At 42.2% G+C, this 19,634-nt stretch overlaps 1 protein-coding gene across 3 annotated transcripts in view; it reads left to right on the plus strand.

The window, feature by feature from the left end:
* Positions 1-19,091, plus strand: part of SGPL1 (sphingosine-1-phosphate lyase 1) — a 60,905-nt gene extending 41,814 nt beyond the window's left edge. For all 3 annotated transcript variants that reach the window (XM_055274593.2, XM_063637913.1, XM_063637914.1), the window contains 8 exons: positions 7,308-7,396; positions 8,755-8,860; positions 10,030-10,128; positions 10,817-10,966; positions 12,341-12,579; positions 14,386-14,532; positions 15,530-15,650; positions 16,183-19,091. In XM_055274593.2, coding sequence (XP_055130568.1) covers positions 7,308-7,396; positions 8,755-8,860; positions 10,030-10,128; positions 10,817-10,966; positions 12,341-12,579; positions 14,386-14,532; positions 15,530-15,650; positions 16,183-16,323 — 1,092 coding nt within the window. In that variant the 3' untranslated portion in view covers positions 16,324-19,091. The remainder of the gene's footprint in view (positions 1-7,307; positions 7,397-8,754; positions 8,861-10,029; positions 10,129-10,816; positions 10,967-12,340; positions 12,580-14,385; positions 14,533-15,529; positions 15,651-16,182) is intronic.
* The last annotated feature ends 543 nt before the right edge of the window (positions 19,092-19,634 follow it).

Below are 19,634 nucleotides of genomic sequence, written 5' to 3' on the forward strand. Positions count from 1 at the left end.
TCATTTTACTACACAAGGAATATTTGATCATTGTAGAAAGATCCTAATTAACTGCAGTTTTAAATGTTACTTGTAATTTTGTAACCTAGAGAATGTCAACATTTTGGTATATATTCTTCTAGATATTTTTCTCTTCACCTTTTTATTTTGAAAAACTTTGAACCTACATTCAGTTGCTAGGATAGCTTAAAGAACACCTTAGATTCACTAAATGTAAATATGTTGCCATATGTGCTCTCTACACTCCTTCCCTCCCTACCCCCTTCTTCCCTCATCCCTGCACACCTACCATTCCCCTGTTTATCTGTGTATACTTTTGTTGTACCATCCAGCAGTGTTTTTAGTGTACTTCTGGTTTTACCTGAGCCAAAGTGTAATTTATTATTCTGCTGTAAACTGAACCTCATTTAGTTGCTATTAGGCATAAAGAAAGGGGGAGGACATCATTATATTTAAAGAAACACGTGAGGATTCTTTGTTTTACCTGTTCTTTCAAGTAGATGGTTGTTAGTTTTCCTAAACTATGATAGGTAAACTTCTGTTTAGATCTGTTGTCTTTAGAAAAAATGAAATCTCAGATTATGCAGGATAGATAGATTTAATTCAATATGCTGTAATGGTGTCCTAGAGGTGCTAATCCTATCAGATACTCATCATATTTGCAGTCATTATAAAGACTGCAGATTTAATTATTGAAGGGCCCATTCGAAGACAAGAACACCTAATAGTTTAGTTTCTTTTTTTTTTTTCCAGGAAGCATTGTTTTTGTTTTACTTTGTTTTTCTAATATGTTGGCACCATGAAAATCATCATGTTCAAATATTCAGTAGTAATAAAGATGATATGCCTGGCATTCATTTTCAAAACAAAATACTGAAACTGTTAAAAACAGAACCACCCATAATGCAGCAGCAGTTTCCCTTAGAGTACTGAGGTGAACAGGGTGACTTTCAGAGGGAAGATGATAATGTACTTAACAGTATATTCTCCTATGCCATTAGACTCTTGAAGAACTTGTAAGAGGGCACAGAGTAAATAGCCACAGAACAGTTTGGCCTTATCTGGTAAATTTGAAGATACATATATCTTATGACCCAGAAATTCTGCTACTAGGACATACTCTAGAAAAATTAGTACACATATATATCAGGATATATGGACATTAATATTCATAGCAATGTTATTCATGATAGCTAAAAACTGGAAGTGATTCAAATGCCTATCCACAGGACACGGATAAATTGTGTAATGCTGTGTGTGCCTCAATCCATTGTAGCTGTTATTCAGATTGATGCACAAATTACCTCATCCATCTTTGGCCAGTGGGAACATCATATTGGCTCCTAGGTCCATTTACACGACCCAAGTAATCTTTGAAAGCCTTTTTTCTCTTTCTTTCCTTTTTTTTTTTTTTTTGATGAAGTATTCCAGGTTCAGGTTCACTTTGTCCATTTCCTGCTCCAGGCCTACAATCAGCCATTTGTCCAAGGAGCCCTGGTTCATTTAAAACTAGGTAAAATAATTACATAGTTCCAAAGTCACATTTATGGAACAAGACAGATTAAAAAAAAAAGTTAACCAGAATGCAGTCCAGAGAGACAAAGAAATAGAAAGTATGAAAGAGAGGCTAAGAGATGCAAAGGATAGAATGAGAAGGCTAACACACATCTAATTGGTGTTTGAGAGCAGCCAGAGAAAATAGATTACCTACAAAGGCATAACTGTTAGGACAACTGATATTCTCAATAGCAACGATGGTTGGGGCAGTTGAGGGTAGATGAAAGATTGGCTGTAAATTGAAAATTGCTGGAGCCTGGTGATAAGTAGAAGCCCATTGGGCTTTTAAATTTTATTTACTCTAATTTCATTCTTAAGAATTCTGTTTTGTAGTTCTCCTTTTATTTTATTATTATTTTTTGAGACAGGGTCTCACTCTGTTGCTCAGGCCAGAGTGTAGTGGTGCCATCTCAGCTCACTGCAGCCTTGACCTCTCTGGGCTCAAGCAACCCTCCCACCTCAGCCCCCTCGAGTAGCTGGGACTACAGGCACGCACCACCATGCCTCGCTAATTTTTGTATTTTTAGTAGAGATGGGGTTTCACCATGTTGCCCAGGCTGGTCTTGAACTCCTGAGCTCAAGTGATCTGCCCGCCTTGGCTTCTCAAAGTGCTAGGATTACAGGCGTCACCACACTTGGCCGTCTTTTTTTTTTTTTTTTTTTTTTTTTAATCTGCTCGATTGTTTTTTATAGTCCCTTTCCTTGACTTAACTTTTGTTTACTTAAATATATTACACATAAATATCTTGTATTCTGTGTCTGATAATTCCAATATCCATGAGCCTTACCTGATTCTGCTGGCTTCAGTCATGGTTCCTTATATTTGTGATTTTATTTTATTTATTTATTTTTTTATGAGCCAATCATTTTTCTGGGAACCTAGGGATTCTTTGATGCCTAGATTGAAGTTAAGTCTGGAAGTTCTCTTCTTCCAGAGATCTGTCATACTTTTGTGAGTTGCTAGGGATTGCCACCACACTGGAACCAAATTAAGTCAAATCCTTAGCTTGTCATTTTGTACCACAGAGGTAGTGTGAATTCTGACCACAAACTCACATAAAGGCTTCCTTGTTACACATTCTTTTATTTTTATTTTTATTTTTTATTTATTTTATTATTATTATACCTTGTTATGCATTCTTGAAAGATTCCTATTTTTCTTTACTTGAACATCAGGGTTGAGAAAAACAGTTTTTCTTTTCTTTCCTCTTTTGCAGTAGTGGGATTTATTTCTTGTACACTGAAGAGTGTGGTTTTTTCCAGCCATCTCCTGTTGGACGCCTTACCTTGGGCAGTCTCTAATGTATCTTCTGGTCCATCCTTTGCTCATCTATCAGTGTAGGAGTTTGAAGTCTGTAGGGGTTGGTGCCACCTCAGGGTGAAAGCTAGTTTTGCCACTCATTTATCTTGCAGGATTCTTGATTTTGCTTTGTTTGGGGGTTTAGTAAGTTTCTTTATGTTAGCTTAATGATAGGTTTAAAATTTTTTTTTTGATGTTTTATCAAGTTTTTTAGTTATTTCAGTTAGGAGGGTTGCTCAAGGTATGTAATATTGCTAGAAATAGAAGTTCCATAATTGTTTTTTTCCATGTGACAGACCTTTGCCTATTTGAAAGTCCCTTTCTCCCTGAATCTTCTCTGCCCCACATTTTTCTGGGTTAGTCCGCTGTTCATATGATTTCACAGACTTCAGCCTTCGCAGTCATTCTCTGTATGACTTTTGGTTGCCTCTGGCCAGATTGAACACAGTTCTCCACATGTGGAGTGGCATTGATCTTTCAATCTCTGTCTTTTTTTAATCTGGGTTCAATAAACTTATCTCAGACCTTTTCCTTGAAGTCAGCATTTTTATTCTTGGCAATGTTGATTTTATTCCTTGCTCTTCTTAATGTCTTTGTTAGTTCTGTATGGATGCTACTGGCTTTGTTTTTTTAGGTCTGTAGCTCATTCTGTTGTTTCACGGTCTAGGTTTTGAACTCTTTATTTTCTTAAATTCATGTTCTTATGATATTTTCCTATAGTGAGAAAGTTATAAGGGGTTTCCTTCGTCCCTTAGCTTGTTTCCTTCTGTGTTGGGTTTTTATTTTGCATGCTACTTACTACCTTTTCGTATGTTTGCGTAGTTTCCTTGCCATTTTCTCTCATCCTGGGGTGGCATTCTCCAGACATTGTTCTTATGCACTGTGGGTGCTTCCTGTCTGAGACCATTTGGCTGGGGACAAAGCTCAGCCAAAGGTTTGTTCTATCTGTATTAGAATAACCAGGTCTATTCTGAGATTCTCTTCAAAGTTACCTATCAGAGTTTACTCTCTTATTTGGAAGAGATAATACCCTTTGAGCTCTGATTATTTAATTCACTGAAGTCTTCACTCTAAAGAGCCAATCCTGATGTTCTCTCTCTCATTTTGCTCATTTCTCCCTAGCAGCCATGTTTACCACTCACTCATGAGACGAGGAAGAAGATAAGGAAACCCCCTCATCTTGCCTCTGCAGATTTGGGGGTATAAAGGAAAATTCTCAGGATTTTGCTGACTTTGCAGTACAGTTTCAAGGGCTGGTTAGAAACTAGTGTTTTGCTTACTTCTGCTCTCTATTTCACTGTTTCTTTTTTTTTTTTTGATTGCCAATATTTGAAGTTTATTGCCTAGATTATCTCTCCTTGTTTGGTTGTTGTTATTGTAGGTTTTGACTCTTTTCTCTCCCTGCCCTCACCCTTTTTTTTTTCTTCCCATCTTACTCCAGAAGTCCAGGCCTAGGGGTTTTTTGCATTGCTGCAATTAAACCATCTCTCTATTATTTTGATCTTCTTCAGCACATGTGTGACGGATCAGAAGAAGGATAGAGTCTGATTCCCAGGCTCTTCTAATATTTAGACTTTTGTAAAATAACTAATCAGCACTGGTATTGTCGTTTTCCATCTCCCACTCTGTCTCCCTCACTCCTCCCTTAGCTTCTTCTTTGTCTCTCTGGATGAGCTGCTTCTAGTGAAGAAAGAGTTCACTGTTCAGAGGTGGGAAGCCAGAAGATAAGATCAAATGGCTGGGCAGTCTTTAGGCTATTCCTAGCTAAGAGTTGTAAGCTAGCTCTCTCATTCTTTGTTCTTCAACCTTAAACTATCTTTCCTTCTATTAACTTTATTTATCTCAGTTACAATGATAGAGGTAACTTCACATACTAAAAGAAATTAGGTTACCATGTGAAACACTCTTCCTGGCTTGTGCTAATGTTATCAGATCCAAACAGCATCTGAAAGAAAATTTTCCAAGTAAATGATGTTCTCTTGTTTTCTGAAATACATATTGTATGTTAAAGTGAGAGTTTTTATACATGTTGAAAGAAGTTGAATAACATAACAAATAGTTACTGAGGCCTCCATTTTCTTACTTCACAGTTAAAATTCCTGTTTTTCTTTGGGTATAGGAGGTAGAAAGAAGTGGAAGAGTAATAGCATTTTAAAACACAGAATCAAAAATACATATTAAAAGTAGAAGTTAGGCCCAGGCACGGTGACTCATGCCTGTAGTCCCAGCACCATGGGAGGCTGAGGCAAGTGGATCGCTCCAGCCCAGGAATTCGAGAGCAGCCTGGGCAACTAGATGAAACCCCGTCTCTACAAAAAATACAAAAGTTAGCCAGGCATGGTGGTGTGTGCCTGTAGTCCCAGCTACTCTGGGGGGCTGAGGTGGGAGGATCTCTTAGGCCCGGGAGGTGGAGATTGTAGCGAGCCGAGATCACGCCATGGCACTCCAGTCTAGGTGAAAGAGTGAGACCCCGTCTCAAAAAAAAACAAAAAAGAAAAAAGTAGAATTTAGGTATTCCTACTTTTACAGTCAAAAGTACACTGGTGTTTGCATAACAAATAATGATGTTTTGACTAGTTATTGGACTAAAAATAGGACACATGAAGCAGGTGACTAGGAATTTGGAAATATTATTGCTTAGGTCATTACTGGACCTTGCGAAGAGATTGACGCACTGGTGACTTGGACTTTGATGGTCCCTCCCCGACTTTCTTCACAGCTGGCTTCACTCCTCTTGTGACATTCTGAGGTTTCATGCTAAACCACAGGACATGCTGCTGATTTGCAGAGCTGACCTCAGCTGTAAGCACTTTGTCTTCTGCAGCATAGAAATGTAGTGACCTACAACTGCCCCATGCCCAAGTTCGGTGCATTATTTTGTGGTGATCGTCACATGTTTCATAAAGACTTCCTGAGTCAAAAAATGACTTTTCTCAGTTCATCTTCCATACAACTCCTGGCCACGGGGATTTTGTATCCAATGGTATTTTTGTCCTATGTGTGGATATTATTTTAGGAAAGTTCAGTGGTCACTTTCTCTGATTCCATCTTGTATTAAGCTACACTAAATATGAAAATGTAGAAAGTTTTACTTCTTATCAACACATGCTAATGTATGACATTGAGTGAAACACTTTAATTCCTCAAGGGCTCAGTTTTCTCACCTGTAAATTGAAAAAACCTTTCAAAGATTGTATGAATCTTCAGAGATGGTAAGTCTAAGAAGTTGTCCAACTAGTTTAGTATTGCGGCTTTTTGTTTTGGAATGATTCCTTCTCATATATTATTTTTTTAAAAAATAGCCAGGTGGCAATGACATGCCTGTGTTGGTCAAGCTTTACTGAGAGTCAAGTCAGGCATTAAGAAGTGTGAAGGCCAGGTGCAGTGGCTCACGCCTGTAATCCCAGCTCTTTGGGAGGCTGAGGTGGGCAGACCACTTGAGGCCAGGAGCTTGAGACCAGCCTGGCCAACATGGTGAAACCCCGTCTCTACTAAATATACAAAAATTAGGTGGGCGTGGTGGTGGGCGCCTATAATCCGAGCTACTCGGGTAACTATGGCAGGAAAATCGCTTGAACCCAGGAGGCAAAGGCTGCAGTGAGCCGAGATCATGCCACGGCACTCCAGCCTGGGCAACAGAGTGAGACTCTGTCTCAAAAAAAAAAAAAAAAAAAAAAATGGATTGAGGGTTTGTTTGTTAGGTGTCAGCCACTATGTCAGGTGCTAGGAATGTTGTCATGAACAGACTGGTCCCTACCTTCATGAACTTATAGTCCAGTGAGGGAAATAAGATGAATAAAAAGACCCGTATGTCTTTTTGTTTGAACTCTGGTAAAGAAATGTGTTTATCGGAGGGGCTAGGCCAAACTTCAGGAAAAGATTTTACTTCATTTAAAAAAATTAGGATTTTTGTTTTATTTCAAATAAGGCAACAAACTTCCATCAAGTGGAAACTTCTGCTTTTCTCTGTCTTTCAAAGTTGTCAAAACCAGCAGTTTACTTTGGAAAGTCTGAATGTCTCTTTTTAGTGTATTGCACAGTTTACTAGAATTGTAATCACAATTTCACATTCTTTAACAGGCACTGAAAATTTAAATTAAAATTCTGATATTTTTGAATGGCATAAAATGCTCTATCTTATCTGAAAATTGAAAAATTAATACAGAAATGTAAATGGATTGTGAATAGGGGGGATCTGGCCAAATGTGCATTTGTCTAGGCAGTGCTGAGTTTCTGCTCATTATTTAGTAGCTTTCATCCTTCTCCTGAGCCAAAATTAGGCTTAGCCAATAAAGCCAAATTTTCCTTCTGGAAGTCATGGCAGTGTCTGCCTTGCAGCATGCATCCAAGACCTTATCTGTTTCTATATCAAACATTGTCAAGATCAGGGCATGAAGAGCTGGGGGCATTCCTGACTCCCCCAACAGGTGGCATCTCTTCTTTATTATAGGTGACTTCTGGGGGAACAGAAAGCATACTGATGGCTTGCAAAGCATATCGGGACCTGGCCTTTGAGAAGGGGATCAAAACTCCAGAAATGTATGTATGTGTGGCTGTTTTGTCCCCTTTTGGATTTGTCTGCCTGGAGTACTGCTTTATGAAAGTAAACCAGATAATCCATTTTTCTGCTGCTTCTCTTCCTCTGGTAATTCTGGTCCCCTTTCCCCCTGTCCTAGCCCCTCTGCCCTTATCCTTTTACATTCAGTAAAATTCTAAATGGATCAGCCAGTTATTTTTAAAGATCATTCCCATCCCGCCTCACCCCCAGATCATACATAGTATATACTACAAGCAAAAATAACATCCTTTTTCCAAAAGTGAGAGTTTGAGGACTACATCTTTGAATCCTGTGATATTTGCAAATTATTTGGAGCCTAAAGAAAGCTCTCTAGGTACTTTAGTTCTGCTTACCTTAGAAAGTTACTTAATATTATAGGCTGCCTTAGGGTGCTCTCTGGGAAAACTTTAGTGTGAGGGCTGTTTTCTGGGAGGAAGAATAAAAATATCTTTTTGAGATTTACCCACATTGCCTTCCTTGGACATACATTTGATGTTTGGTTATATTTTTTTTTCCTAGACTGTCCCCTTGTACAGTATGTTTATCCTACATCTAAATATTTTTACTGCAAGTATCACTTGACAAAGGGGATTTATTGCATATGGTCTCATGCTGTGGTTCATATGTAGCATAAGAGAATAAACCAGGCTGCCATTCTTTCTTCATATGTCGATCTTTGGTGCTTGGTACTTCCTCAGTAGTAGAGATTTTTCTCCTTAAAGGGAACAGATTCGTTGTATGAATGGAGTAGTTGGGGAAAGTCTAAAGCAAATACCTGTGACCTCATTGTCTCTTTCAACACTATATGAAATACTGTTTCCAAATGTGTAGGAGAAATGGGGATTTTAGTTTCTTCAGGTTTGTGGTCTTTCAGAGTTGGAAGGGGCCACTGAGCTGATGCTTGGCCGCTATGTGAACACTTCTGCTTGAACATGCGTTGTGCCGGGAGGCCTTCTTCTTCTTCTCACTGAGGTGCCTGTCTTTGGTAGGCAACCGTTAGCCAGCTCTGCCTTGTGTTGCTCTCATCCAAAGCCTCTGTCCCCCAGCTTTCCGCCTGCCAGCCTTGCTTTATGCTTTGGATCCCTCACTGTGGAATCACTTCTGAGTCCTCTTCCTATTGCCAGAATGATTTCCTAAATAGGAGGGAAGTTTCTGCAGAAAATCAGTTGGCCTCTTTTTGGGTGTGCTTAAAAAGAAAAGTAAAGCAGTCTAAACACTTAAATTTTTAATTAGGGGAAAAATAATCAGAATTTACTCCCGGTAATTTAGATTAGCTGCTAATGGTGTTTTCTATTATTTTGGCCTGAATTTCGTTATTCTCCTCTTTCCTGTCATTTAGTGTGGCTCCCCAAAGTGCCCATGCTGCATTCAACAAAGCAGCCAGTTACTTTGGGATGAAGATCGTGCGGGTCCCATTGACGAAGATGATGGAGGTGGATGTGCGGGTGAGTCCCTCTGGAGGGCCCACTGTCTGTGCTGGGCTCTGATAGCAGAAAGGTCCTCTTGTTGACTAGCCGTTTCCAGTCACACTCAGGTGGGTCTGACTGCCTTTGATTGTGGCAGCCAGAATATGAAAAACTGCATTGATAGTGGTGATTGACTGCAGCTTCAGTCTTTTCATAGGTTCATGAATTCTGAAAGGGAGGTGATCTAGTCACTAACTTGGGACTTGAGAGACACTGGTTTTGCTGTCAGCACCATCACTTTTCCTTTCTTCTCTCTATTTGTAAAATGAACATGGACTCACTTCCCCTAAGACTCTTACCATTGCCCAGGCATGGTGGCTCACATCTGTAATCTCAGCACTTTGGGAAGCTGAGGAGGGAGGATTACTTGAACCCTTGAGCCCAGGAGTTCGCGACCAGTCTGAGCAGCATAGTGAGACCCCATCTCTACACAAAATTTAAAAAAGTAGCTGGACGTGGTGGCATGCACCTGTAGTCCTAGCTACTCGGGAGGCTGGAGTGGGAGGATCACTTGAGCCCCAGGAGGTTGAGGCTGCAGTGAGCTGTGTTCACACCACTGTACTCCAGCTTGGGTGACAGAACAAGACCCTGTCTCAAAAAAAAAAAAAGACTCTCACTGTGGTTTAGATTGGCTTGAATTAATACCATTGTGATTATTTTTATAGTGATTATAATAGTGATATTTTTATTCCTCACGTTTGTGTAGAGGAGTTTTCTAGTTTCAGTGTTCTGTCAGAATCCCATTTGAGCTTTATGACATTCCAGAGAGGTTGATGAAGCTGTTATATTATTGTAGTTCACAGATAAGGAACAGACTGCAGTAGTGTACTCAGGGTTTCACTGCTGGTAGGTTGTGGGGCTGGGGCTCACATTTGGCTCTTTGGCCTCTTAGCTCAATATTGTTTTCGCCCCCACAGCGATTCTATGCTTACTTTGTGCTCTCAGACTGTTCTCCAAATGGACTTACCTGGAGTCACCTGTGTCCTGTCACCATGGTGGGATGCAGTCTTCTCGCAGTTGGAGTGGTGAAGGAGGGGGTACTAGTGGAACTGGAACTCTAAGCTAGCAGCCCAGATTGCTCTTGGCAGCAGAAGAGAAGAGTAATTGTGACATAGATTCTCATTTTCCTTTAAACTTTAAATCCCTAGGCAATGAGAAGAGCCATCTCCAGGAACACTGCCATGCTCGTCTGTTCTACCCCACAGTTTCCTCATGGTATAATAGATCCTGTCCCTGAAGTGGCCAAGGTATATGAGAGAAATGGGCTGCTACGGCAGGCAAATGGATATTTTAAAACAAAGCCTAATGGGGCAGTACTTGGCAAAAAGAAGCGATTTTTATTTTTGTTTTTGACCACAGTAGTGATGAGTAGCTCTCAGCCCTAGGGGAAGCCCTGCAACTCTGTTCCAAGCCTCTAAAAGTTGCTAGTCTCTGCTGTGGGGGAGGATAGTACAAAGCTGAGGCCTTTTAAACTGGAAATTCTGAAATAGGATTGCCTTTTAGATTGAGATCTGGAAATAATCTGCATGTAGGAATGTGCCCACCAAAAGGGTGATATTCCACATGCTGCCCCTCAGCACCTCCCTCTCCCTCACGCCTCATCCTGTAGTGACTGAGGCAGGACCTTTCCGTTGTGCGAGAGGCAGCCTAAATCAGAGCTCTGCTCATTTCCTGCTTGATGTTTCAGGGAGTTTGAGGTCATGCATGTTTAAATATAAAATGGATACCATATTTCAGATGAATTTTTTTGAAGGGAAAATACATTTGAAAGGTAAATTTTGTTGGGAATGTTAAAAATAGCCATTTTTTAAAAACATGGGAGGCATAATACAAAATAGCCTTGTGTTTATGGCCCATCTTCCTACCCATGTCTTGCAGTTTTTATTATAGGGCCATAAAGGAAATTCTTTTATGTTCTTTGTTTTTTGGAACAAGCTGGCTGTCAAATACAAAATACCCCTTCATGTCGATGCTTGTCTGGGAGGCTTCCTCATCGTCTTTATGGAGAAAGCAGGATACCCACTGGAGCACCCATTTGATTTCCGGGTGAAAGGTGTAACCAGCATTTCAGCTGACACCCATAAGGTGAGTTAAGGAGATCAAGTGTTACCAGTTGATTATTTTGACTATTATTGATAAAATAAATTGGTAGCTTCCCCCCAAAGTATAAAATTGACTATAGAATTCTCATCAGATGCTTGTTTTAAACTCTCTCTTTGCCGTCACCAGATCAGCTGGTTCAGGTGATGGGGTATAGTGGTAGAGGTGACAAGCAGTAGTGAAAATGAACCTATTACCTTTATCTCAAATTGGCTAAGAGAATTTCTGTATCCACTGACTGTGTGTAACTAGAGCATGCTAGTGTAGTGGCTCCCTGAAGCCTTGAGCTGATTTGAGGTGGAGGGTAGAGGAGTGTGAGGGTTGGTAGTGGAGTTCCCATGCTGGTAGGTAACATTAGAGCTGCTGTGCAACTGGGCTCCTGAGCCTACATGACAGGAGAATGCTGACGGAAGAGTCCTTTGGGAAAGAGGAAGAACCTGTGTGCTCAGGAACATTCAGCATTTGAGATGGCCATGTCTGCCACCCTTGGTAGACTGAGACAAAGTCTAGATCAGTTGATAATGCTATTGAGTATACACCCAGATGTGGAAGAAGTATTAGCAGCCTCAGGAATGTGTACCTTGTTTTGATTGCATTTTCAGAGCTTGTTTTAAACTCAAGTATATTAAAGACTTGTTTTTCAAAATCTGTGTGATCTGCAGCTGATTTTCAGTCAGCATCTGTTTTTTCCTTATCACCCAGATAGCTCCTGTGTCCTTTTCCCATAACCATCCATTTGTGGATGGTTCAGGTAATGAAATTAGTTCCACGTTAGTTTTAGTAAGAGTTAATTAGGGGGTCAGATGTTCTATAAGGAAACCAGTTACATGGTTAATTTTAAAGCTGTATTAAGTAGCTTTTAGATTCTGAGCACCATTATGTTCTCATAAGCATAATATTCTTAGTAATACTAAGCAAAAAAAGATGGGAAGGGGGTCAGATGGTGATTGTAACTCAAAGTGACAAATTCCATCCTTTCCTGGCTTCCATTGCAAACTTATCCTTGTTTTCATCCTGACATATGGCCTCCAGAGAAATATTTTAAATAAGGTAAACCACATGCTGGGCAAGAGAGGGGGTAAACCACATGCTGGGCAAGAGAGGGAGTAAACCGATTAACTGGGCGCTGTTCTTCCCTGGGTCTCAGATTCCTCATTCCTAACAGAGAGAATGTAAATTCCATCCCTTAAGTTCCTACTACCCTTTAGCATTTTAAGTTTGAATCCTTAATGTGAGTGGGAAACATAGCAGAGAAACTGAGAAATAAATAGGATTTCCTTTGCATGATGAGAGTTCTGGGACAAGGTCTGCCAGACAGAACCATACTCTCACTTTTCTTGTCTGCTACTTCTTCCACAGTATGGCTATGCCCCGAAAGGCTCATCATTGGTGTTGTATAGTGACAAGAAGTACAGGAACTATCAGTTCTTCGTTGATACAGATTGGCAGGGTGGCATCTATGCTTCCCCAACCATCGCAGGTTCACGGCCTGGTGGCATTAGCGCAGCCTGTTGGGCTGCCTTGATGCACTTCGGTGAGAACGGCTATGTTGAAGCTACCAAACAGATCATCAAAACTGCTCGCTTCCTCAAGTCAGAGTATGTGTGGAAGACTGGGGTTTTGCCTTGTCTATTGCTTTTTTTTCCTAGTAGGCTCAAGGCACCTGCCTGGCTAAGTATCCATAGCCCTAGCCCACCTGTTGTCTCCTGCGATATAGAGGGCTTAGGGCAGCAGCTTAGGGCTTAGGCCAGACCAGCTGGCCTGGGAGGAGAAGCTCCCTTTCTCTGCCCTGACTTTTGGAGGGTTTTCACAGACGGAGGCCTCATTTGTAGTTTGTCTCATCTCTATGGATGTCTTAATAACTGGCAGCTCTTACCCTAAGGCTAATGTACAATTTAATGATTAGGACAGTGATTCCCAAACTTGAGCATGCATTCTAATCACCTGAAGGGCTTGTTAAAACACAGATAGCTGGGCCCACCCTTAGAGTTTCTGATTCAGTGGAACTGGGATGGGCTCTAAAAATTTCCATTTCTGGAGATACTGATGCTACTGCTCCAGGAATCATACTTGAAGAATCATTGGAATAAGAAAATAATTGGAAATGGGCCAGAAGGAATGAGGAAAGGAGGGCAATGAAATCTTGGGTTAAGCCGAGGCCAGAACAGGCTGCATGCTTTGTCTAATGTATCTGTTAACATCTTATCTGCCCATTTCTCTATGTGTCACTTGGATTGGGGAGGCTCTTTAAGTATATTGAGGGAGAAGGAAAGCTGCCTGCAGGCATTTCTCATTTGAGAAAGATCCTTGGCCAGGCGAGGTGGCTCCGGCCTGTAATCCCAGCACTTTGGGAGGCCAAGGCAAGAGGATCGCTTAAACTCAGGAATTAAAGACCAACCGGAGCAACATAGTGAGACATTATCTCTACAACAAATTTAAAAATTAGCCATGAGGCCGGGCGCGGTGGCTCATGCCTGTAATCCCAGCACTTTGGGAGGCTGAGGTGGGCGGATCACCTGAGGTCCAGAGTTTGAGACCAGCCTGACCAACAGGGAGAACCCCTTCTCTACTAAAGATACAAAATTAGCCGGGCGTGGTGGCGTGCACCTGTAATCCCAGCTACTCAGGAGGCTGAGGCAGGAGAATTGCTTGAACCCAGGAGGCAGAGGTTGTGGTGAGTTGAGATGGCACCATTGCACTCGAGCCTGGGCAACAAGAATGAAATTCCATCTCAAAAATAAAAAAATAAATAAAAATAAAAATTAGCCACATGTGGTGGTGTGCACCTTTGGTCCCAGCTACTCAGGAGGCTTAGGGCAAGAGGACTGCTTGAACATCCCAGGAATTTGAGGTTATAGTGAGCTATGATCACACCACTGCACTCTAGCCTGGGTGACAGAGCAAGACCCTGTCTCAAATAAATAAGCAAACAAACAAATAAATAAAATAAAAGGTCCTCCTATAGCTCTGATAGGGCCATTTATTAAGACCTGCTATACCATTTCTTGCTTTAGGGATTACATATGACTTTTTAGAACTGTGGAGATGGGAAGATTACTTTTCCAGAAATTTTTTTAGTACATCTTTTATGCCTCAGAAGCAACTAGGGGAATATAATTGGGAGTTGGGTAGACAGGTTCGAAGTCAGTGATTGAGTCATTAGATCTAGATGGGGTTTGGGCCTTGGAATTCCATTTTTATCGTTCCGTCTATGATTCTGATCTCAGTAAGAACCACTGATCCCGGTGTAGCCTTCTTCTTTTTGAAGATGAGAAGACTAAAGCCCAAAGGGTTAGATTGCATTCATTATAAGGAAGACTTTGAATGATTAAAGAGATAGTGACCAGGGGACTGTATGTGACTGAATTTACTTTTTCTTCCTTCATTTATTTTTTTGTTTTAAGACTGGAAAATATCAAAGGCATCTTTGTTTTTGGAAATCCCCAATTGTCAGTCATTGCTCTGGGATCCCGTGATTTTGACATCTACCGACTATCAAACCTGATGACTGCTAAGGGGTGGAACTTGAACCAGTTGCAGTTCCCACCCAGGTAAGCTTGAAGAAGCCTCTTTCCCTTATTTTGCTCCATGACTTCGGAAGAACTTGGGTGGTACAGTAACCTGAAGTATAGAGTTTGACTGCTAGAGGCTAGCACGTTAGTAGCAACTGTAGTATCTAAAGGATTTCTCTCTTGCCACCTGGAATTATTAGATACAAAGAACAAGACCATTAGCTTTAAACTCTGGCAGAATTAGGTGACAGCCCCCTAGACCAGTGGTTGGTCATGAGGTTTTTCTCTCAGTCTCTAGCCTTTCTACTCTCCAATCCATCTTGTACACAGCCATCAAATTGCTCTTATAAAATACTCGTTACCTGGCTAATATTTAGTTCAAGACCTTCCCGGGGGTCTCTAATCATTCAGGCCTGGCCTGCTACTGCCTTCTTTAGTAGACTTTTCTAACCTAATCTTCCATGATGCCTTTGAGTAAATGCACCACTCCAACTGAGTACAGGTCTGTTTATGTCCTCTGTGTACAGCTTAGCCTTCCACACGTTGGTGCATTGCCAGTCCCATCTGGACTATCTTTTTCCCTCTTCACAATTCCACTAAACCCCACTAAATTCCTCCAGGGCGAGGTAGAATTTCTTCTGTGCCCTGAAGTCCTTTAAGACTCCAGCCATGTGGCCCCATCCCCACGAGAGCCCATGGGGGCTGATTATCTAAGATAAAAGTGTCTCATTGATGGTGACGTGATTGAAGGAATGGTGGTGGAATTTGTGAGGGGATGCGTGGGACAAAGCAGCCAACCCTGTTCATCCTCTTAGCATGGTTCTCAGTCATGCCGAGAAGCTCTGAGGCCAGCCCATGCCTGACACCCCAAGCATGAGAGAGCCCAGATTCCCAGGACTAGGAACAACTTGGATGACTACACTTGTCAGAAATATTGTGAAAGGGCAACCAGGAAATTCCCGTATTTGGGGCTGCATTATTTTAGAACATTTTTTCTTTCTTCGAGGTTCATCTTTCTCTGTCTCTTCTTTCCTAGTATTCATTTCTGCATCACATTACTACACGCCCGGAAACGAGTAGCTATACAATTCCTAAAGGACATTCGAGAATCTGTCACTCAAATCATGAAGAATCCTAAAGCGAAGACCACAGGAATGGTAGGGACACTTGGAGTTTTTTTTTCTTCTCTTGGAAATTTAGGTGTTGGTGGAGAGTTTGAAAGAATCAAATGACCTGGAGTCTGTTCCTGCCTCTGCCCCTTTGCCACAGACATCTTTTATTTGTTGGCTGGAGCTGATGATCTCTGCATCACTGACCCCTTAGGGTTGCTGAAGTCTCAAATGAGATACACTATAAAGCACCTTGTAAGTTAGAGACTTCTGTATAAAAGCAGCTGGTGGTAGTGTCCATTTGAAAAGAAAATTTTGACACAGGAAAGATAGTAAACGTTTTTTTCTGGAATTTTCTTAGGCTAGTCCCTTTATGCAAAAGGCAGACTGGAAAGTCCCTGTGAAAAATTGACTATGCCAGCTGTTTTTCTGATAGAATGATGGGATGCCTAAGGTGGAAATGGGGTAGGGCAGTGCACATGCGAAGCTAGGACTCGGGGAGAAGGGGCTCATTGCTGCAGTTTTATTCTTGCTTTTGGACCTGGCCTCACTAATAATGTCTCTTTGTTTGGATTTGTAGGGTGCCATCTATGGCATGGCCCAGACAACTGTTGACAGGAATATGGTTGCAGAATTGTCCTCAGTCTTCTTGGACAGCTTGTACAGCACTGACACTGTCACCCAGGGCAGCCAGATGAATGGTTCTCCAAAACCCCACTGAACTTGGACCCTTTCTAGTCTCAAGGGGATTCCAGCCTTCAGAAGGTTCTTGGGGTATGGAACAGGCCGTGCACAACTTTGACATCTGGTCTTGCTCCATAGAGCACAACTCAAGATAGACCATGAGACAGCTTGAGCCTCAGGATTCTTGTTCTTCCTCTTGTCTTCCTTTTGTGGTTTTTAATTTGAAGACCCCAGAGAATTCCATTACATAATGATTTTGCCCTTGTTATAAATGTTACCCTAGGAATTGTTTTAACCATTTCCTTTTCTAAACTCGCTAGCTTTCAACTTTACTTAAACATTGTGTGGTAGCTCTGACCTGTCCTGATTCTTTAGGGAAGCTGGGGTACAGTTTATGAGATAGCTAGAGCTTCTTTGTTATCTCAGGCAGGAGGCATTTACATAACAGATGTTTCCCCAGCTGGGTGTGAGGTATACTCTAAGCAGGAGGCTTTTTCAGCCTTCTCTCTCTCTTTTTTTTTTTTTTGAGATGGAATTTTGCTCTTTTGCCCAGTCTGGAGCGCAGTGGCATCATGATCTCAGCTCACTGCAACCTCCACCCACTGGGTTCAAGCGATTCTTCTGCCTCAGCCTCCGGAGTAGCTGGGATTACAGGCGCCCACCACCATGCCCGGCTAATTTTTCAATTTTTTTTTCAGTAGAGACGGGTTCGCCGTGTTGGCCAGGCTGGTCTTGAACTCCTGATCTCAGGTGATCCCCCCCGCCTCAGCCTCCCTAAGTGTTGGGATTACAGGCGTGAGCCACCGTGCCTGGCCCTCTCTCTCTTAAGATTAGGTTCATTGTCCCTCTTAGAATCATTTCTATTGCAACTCATTTTCTTTTTCCAGGACACAGATTGACCAAGCTGCTGTTCCCTATTCTGCAGGACAGGACTATTCTAGCATACCTGCTTCATCCACCCAGGCAAGGTTTGGGGTGGTCTCTTCTGTGCCTGCAGTCCCCATTTGACGCTTGGTTGCCAACGTCTTTGGAGATTATTGTTTGGAATGATGCTCCCATTGGCTTATTCTTGTTACCATGGACTAGGAAGAAAACATGGTTTCCAAATGATCTAGGAGCTTTTGGCCATGGTGCTGCCTTCCTGAATTGGCAGTGGTCAGAGCACACCTGAACCCTATCCTGGGCTGGTGAGCAGAAATCAGACCTTTTTCTATGCTTTTCTGAATATCAGAGTAGGATGAACACCCAGATTCAAATATGTCACCAAAGTTGGTGGTGGTCCTTCCCTGCACCCTTGTGTTAAGCCATTATGTAATGAAAATGTGTTTGCTTGAAGGAACAGCTCAAAGCACCTTCACAAGTTGCCTTGACTTACCCTAGGTGGGTGTGAAAGAGCACCCGTAGCAAGGAAAATTTTCTCTATTAGTGTGTTCTTCTGCCTCTTTCCCCTTGATTCAGCTTTCAGAGGTACTATGGCAGTTTTGCCTCAGGTGCTGGACATTTCTCAGTCCTGGCTAAAAGGGAGCAGCACAGGGAGAGAAACAGGATAGGAAAGCAGAATGGCGAGCAGCCTATGGCCCAGGGCCTGTAATCCCTTCCCAAGACTAGCTGCTCAGGGTGGTGCAGGGACAGGACCAGACCCTGCGCCCACTTCCTGCCCTCTTTCCCCTGTAGGGAACTCTCCTCTAGGCTGAGCCACTGTCCTGCTCTAATGACATTATATCTTGTGCCTTTCTCCTCAGCAGTGAGCAGTGAGCTACTCCTGGCCCAGGCCCTAGGGGAAATGGATCAGTCTTTGAGGTTTCTATTTGGGGAGGGGAGTACTTAAGATGAGTCAAGAGACACTTTCCTCTGTTCCATTCCCCATCTCAGGGACTCCTGAATATTCAGCCTCTCCAGGCTGGTATCTTCTAGTTTCCCCCACTGGGAATGCTGGCTGGGAGAGCCATGACTACCAGACTTTTCCTCAGGCTCCTTGGCATGTTAGTCTGAAGTGTTCTTGAGCACTGTACTACTGACCCAACAACTGTGACTAGCTGGCCACGCCATTCAGGGCTGGTGTGGCATTTATGTGTGTGTATGTGTTTTTCCTGTTTGCCCAGCAGTGCATTGTGGGTTCCAAGAGTGGGTAGTGTGTGTGTGTGTGTGTGTGTGTGTGTGTGTGTCAGAGGGAGACCTGGCAGGCACCTCTTTGAGAGTAGCTGTGGTCAGAGCTGTGTGGTCAGTACATTATGTTGGATCAGGTCCAGGAACCCAGAGCTACCCAGCAGACACCACTGTGGCTTGCCAGCTGCCAAGATGGAGAAGCATGTGCCCCTATAGAGTGTCTCCCCAGGACCAGACCCTGAGCCACTCGCTTCCTCTGTGCTGTGACAACATTGGTGCCAGGGGAGATGGTGTTTTTCAAAGGGACCTACTGTAGCCACTTTAATTTACAATTAAGAGCCTTAGTTTGACTTAACACTTTTGTAGGCTTTTCATTTTGTATTTTTGTATATGTGTGCATATAGCAGCTACTCTGTAGCAGAGGTGGGTAGAGAGTCTTAATAGTATCATGTCGCATGCAGATGTCACATCGGCCTCTGCAAAAACTGTACTGTCTTGTTTCTGCATTAGACTTAAGTAGTCATGTGAATATACTGCTATGTCACTTTTAATATTACGAGTTTTATACTTGGAAAATGGTACTTGCTTCTTTTAAATCTCTGTCTTCTCTAACCTCCCCCTTCCCATTTCAATGCTCCCTTCCTAATTTCAGCAATAATCTCAAAAAGCAATTAAATAGTTAAATGACCCTAATTGTAATTACTGTGGATGGTTGCATTCATTTGATTACTTGGGCACACACGATATCACAAATGGGGCAGTGGCCGTGCTTGAATGGGCTCCTGGTGAGAGATTGCCCCCTGGTGGTGAAACAGTCCTGTGTGCCCACTGATACCACAACCAATGAAAGAGACACAGTTAAGCAGCAATCCATCTCATTTCCAGGCACTTTAATAGGTCACTGATTGGTCCCTGCACCAGCAGTGGTAGTCGTACCTATTTCAGAGAGGTCTGAAATTCAGGTTCTTAGTTTGCCAGGGACAGGCCCTATCTTATATTTTTTTCCATCTTCATCATCCACTTCTGCTTACAGTTTGCTGCTTACAATAACTTAATGATGGATTGAGCTATCTGGGTGGTCTCTAGCCATCTGGGCAGTGTGGTTCTGTCTAACCAAAGGGCATTGGCCTCAAGCCCTGCATTTGGTTTAGGGGCTGACAGAGCTCCTCAGATAATCTTCACACACATGTAACTGCTGGAAATCTTATTCTATTATGAATAAGAAACGAGAAGTTTTTCCAA

Source organism: Symphalangus syndactylus, chromosome 4 (assembly GCF_028878055.3).
Source record: "Symphalangus syndactylus isolate Jambi chromosome 4, NHGRI_mSymSyn1-v2.1_pri, whole genome shotgun sequence".
Lineage (NCBI taxonomy): Eukaryota > Metazoa > Chordata > Mammalia > Primates > Hylobatidae > Symphalangus > Symphalangus syndactylus.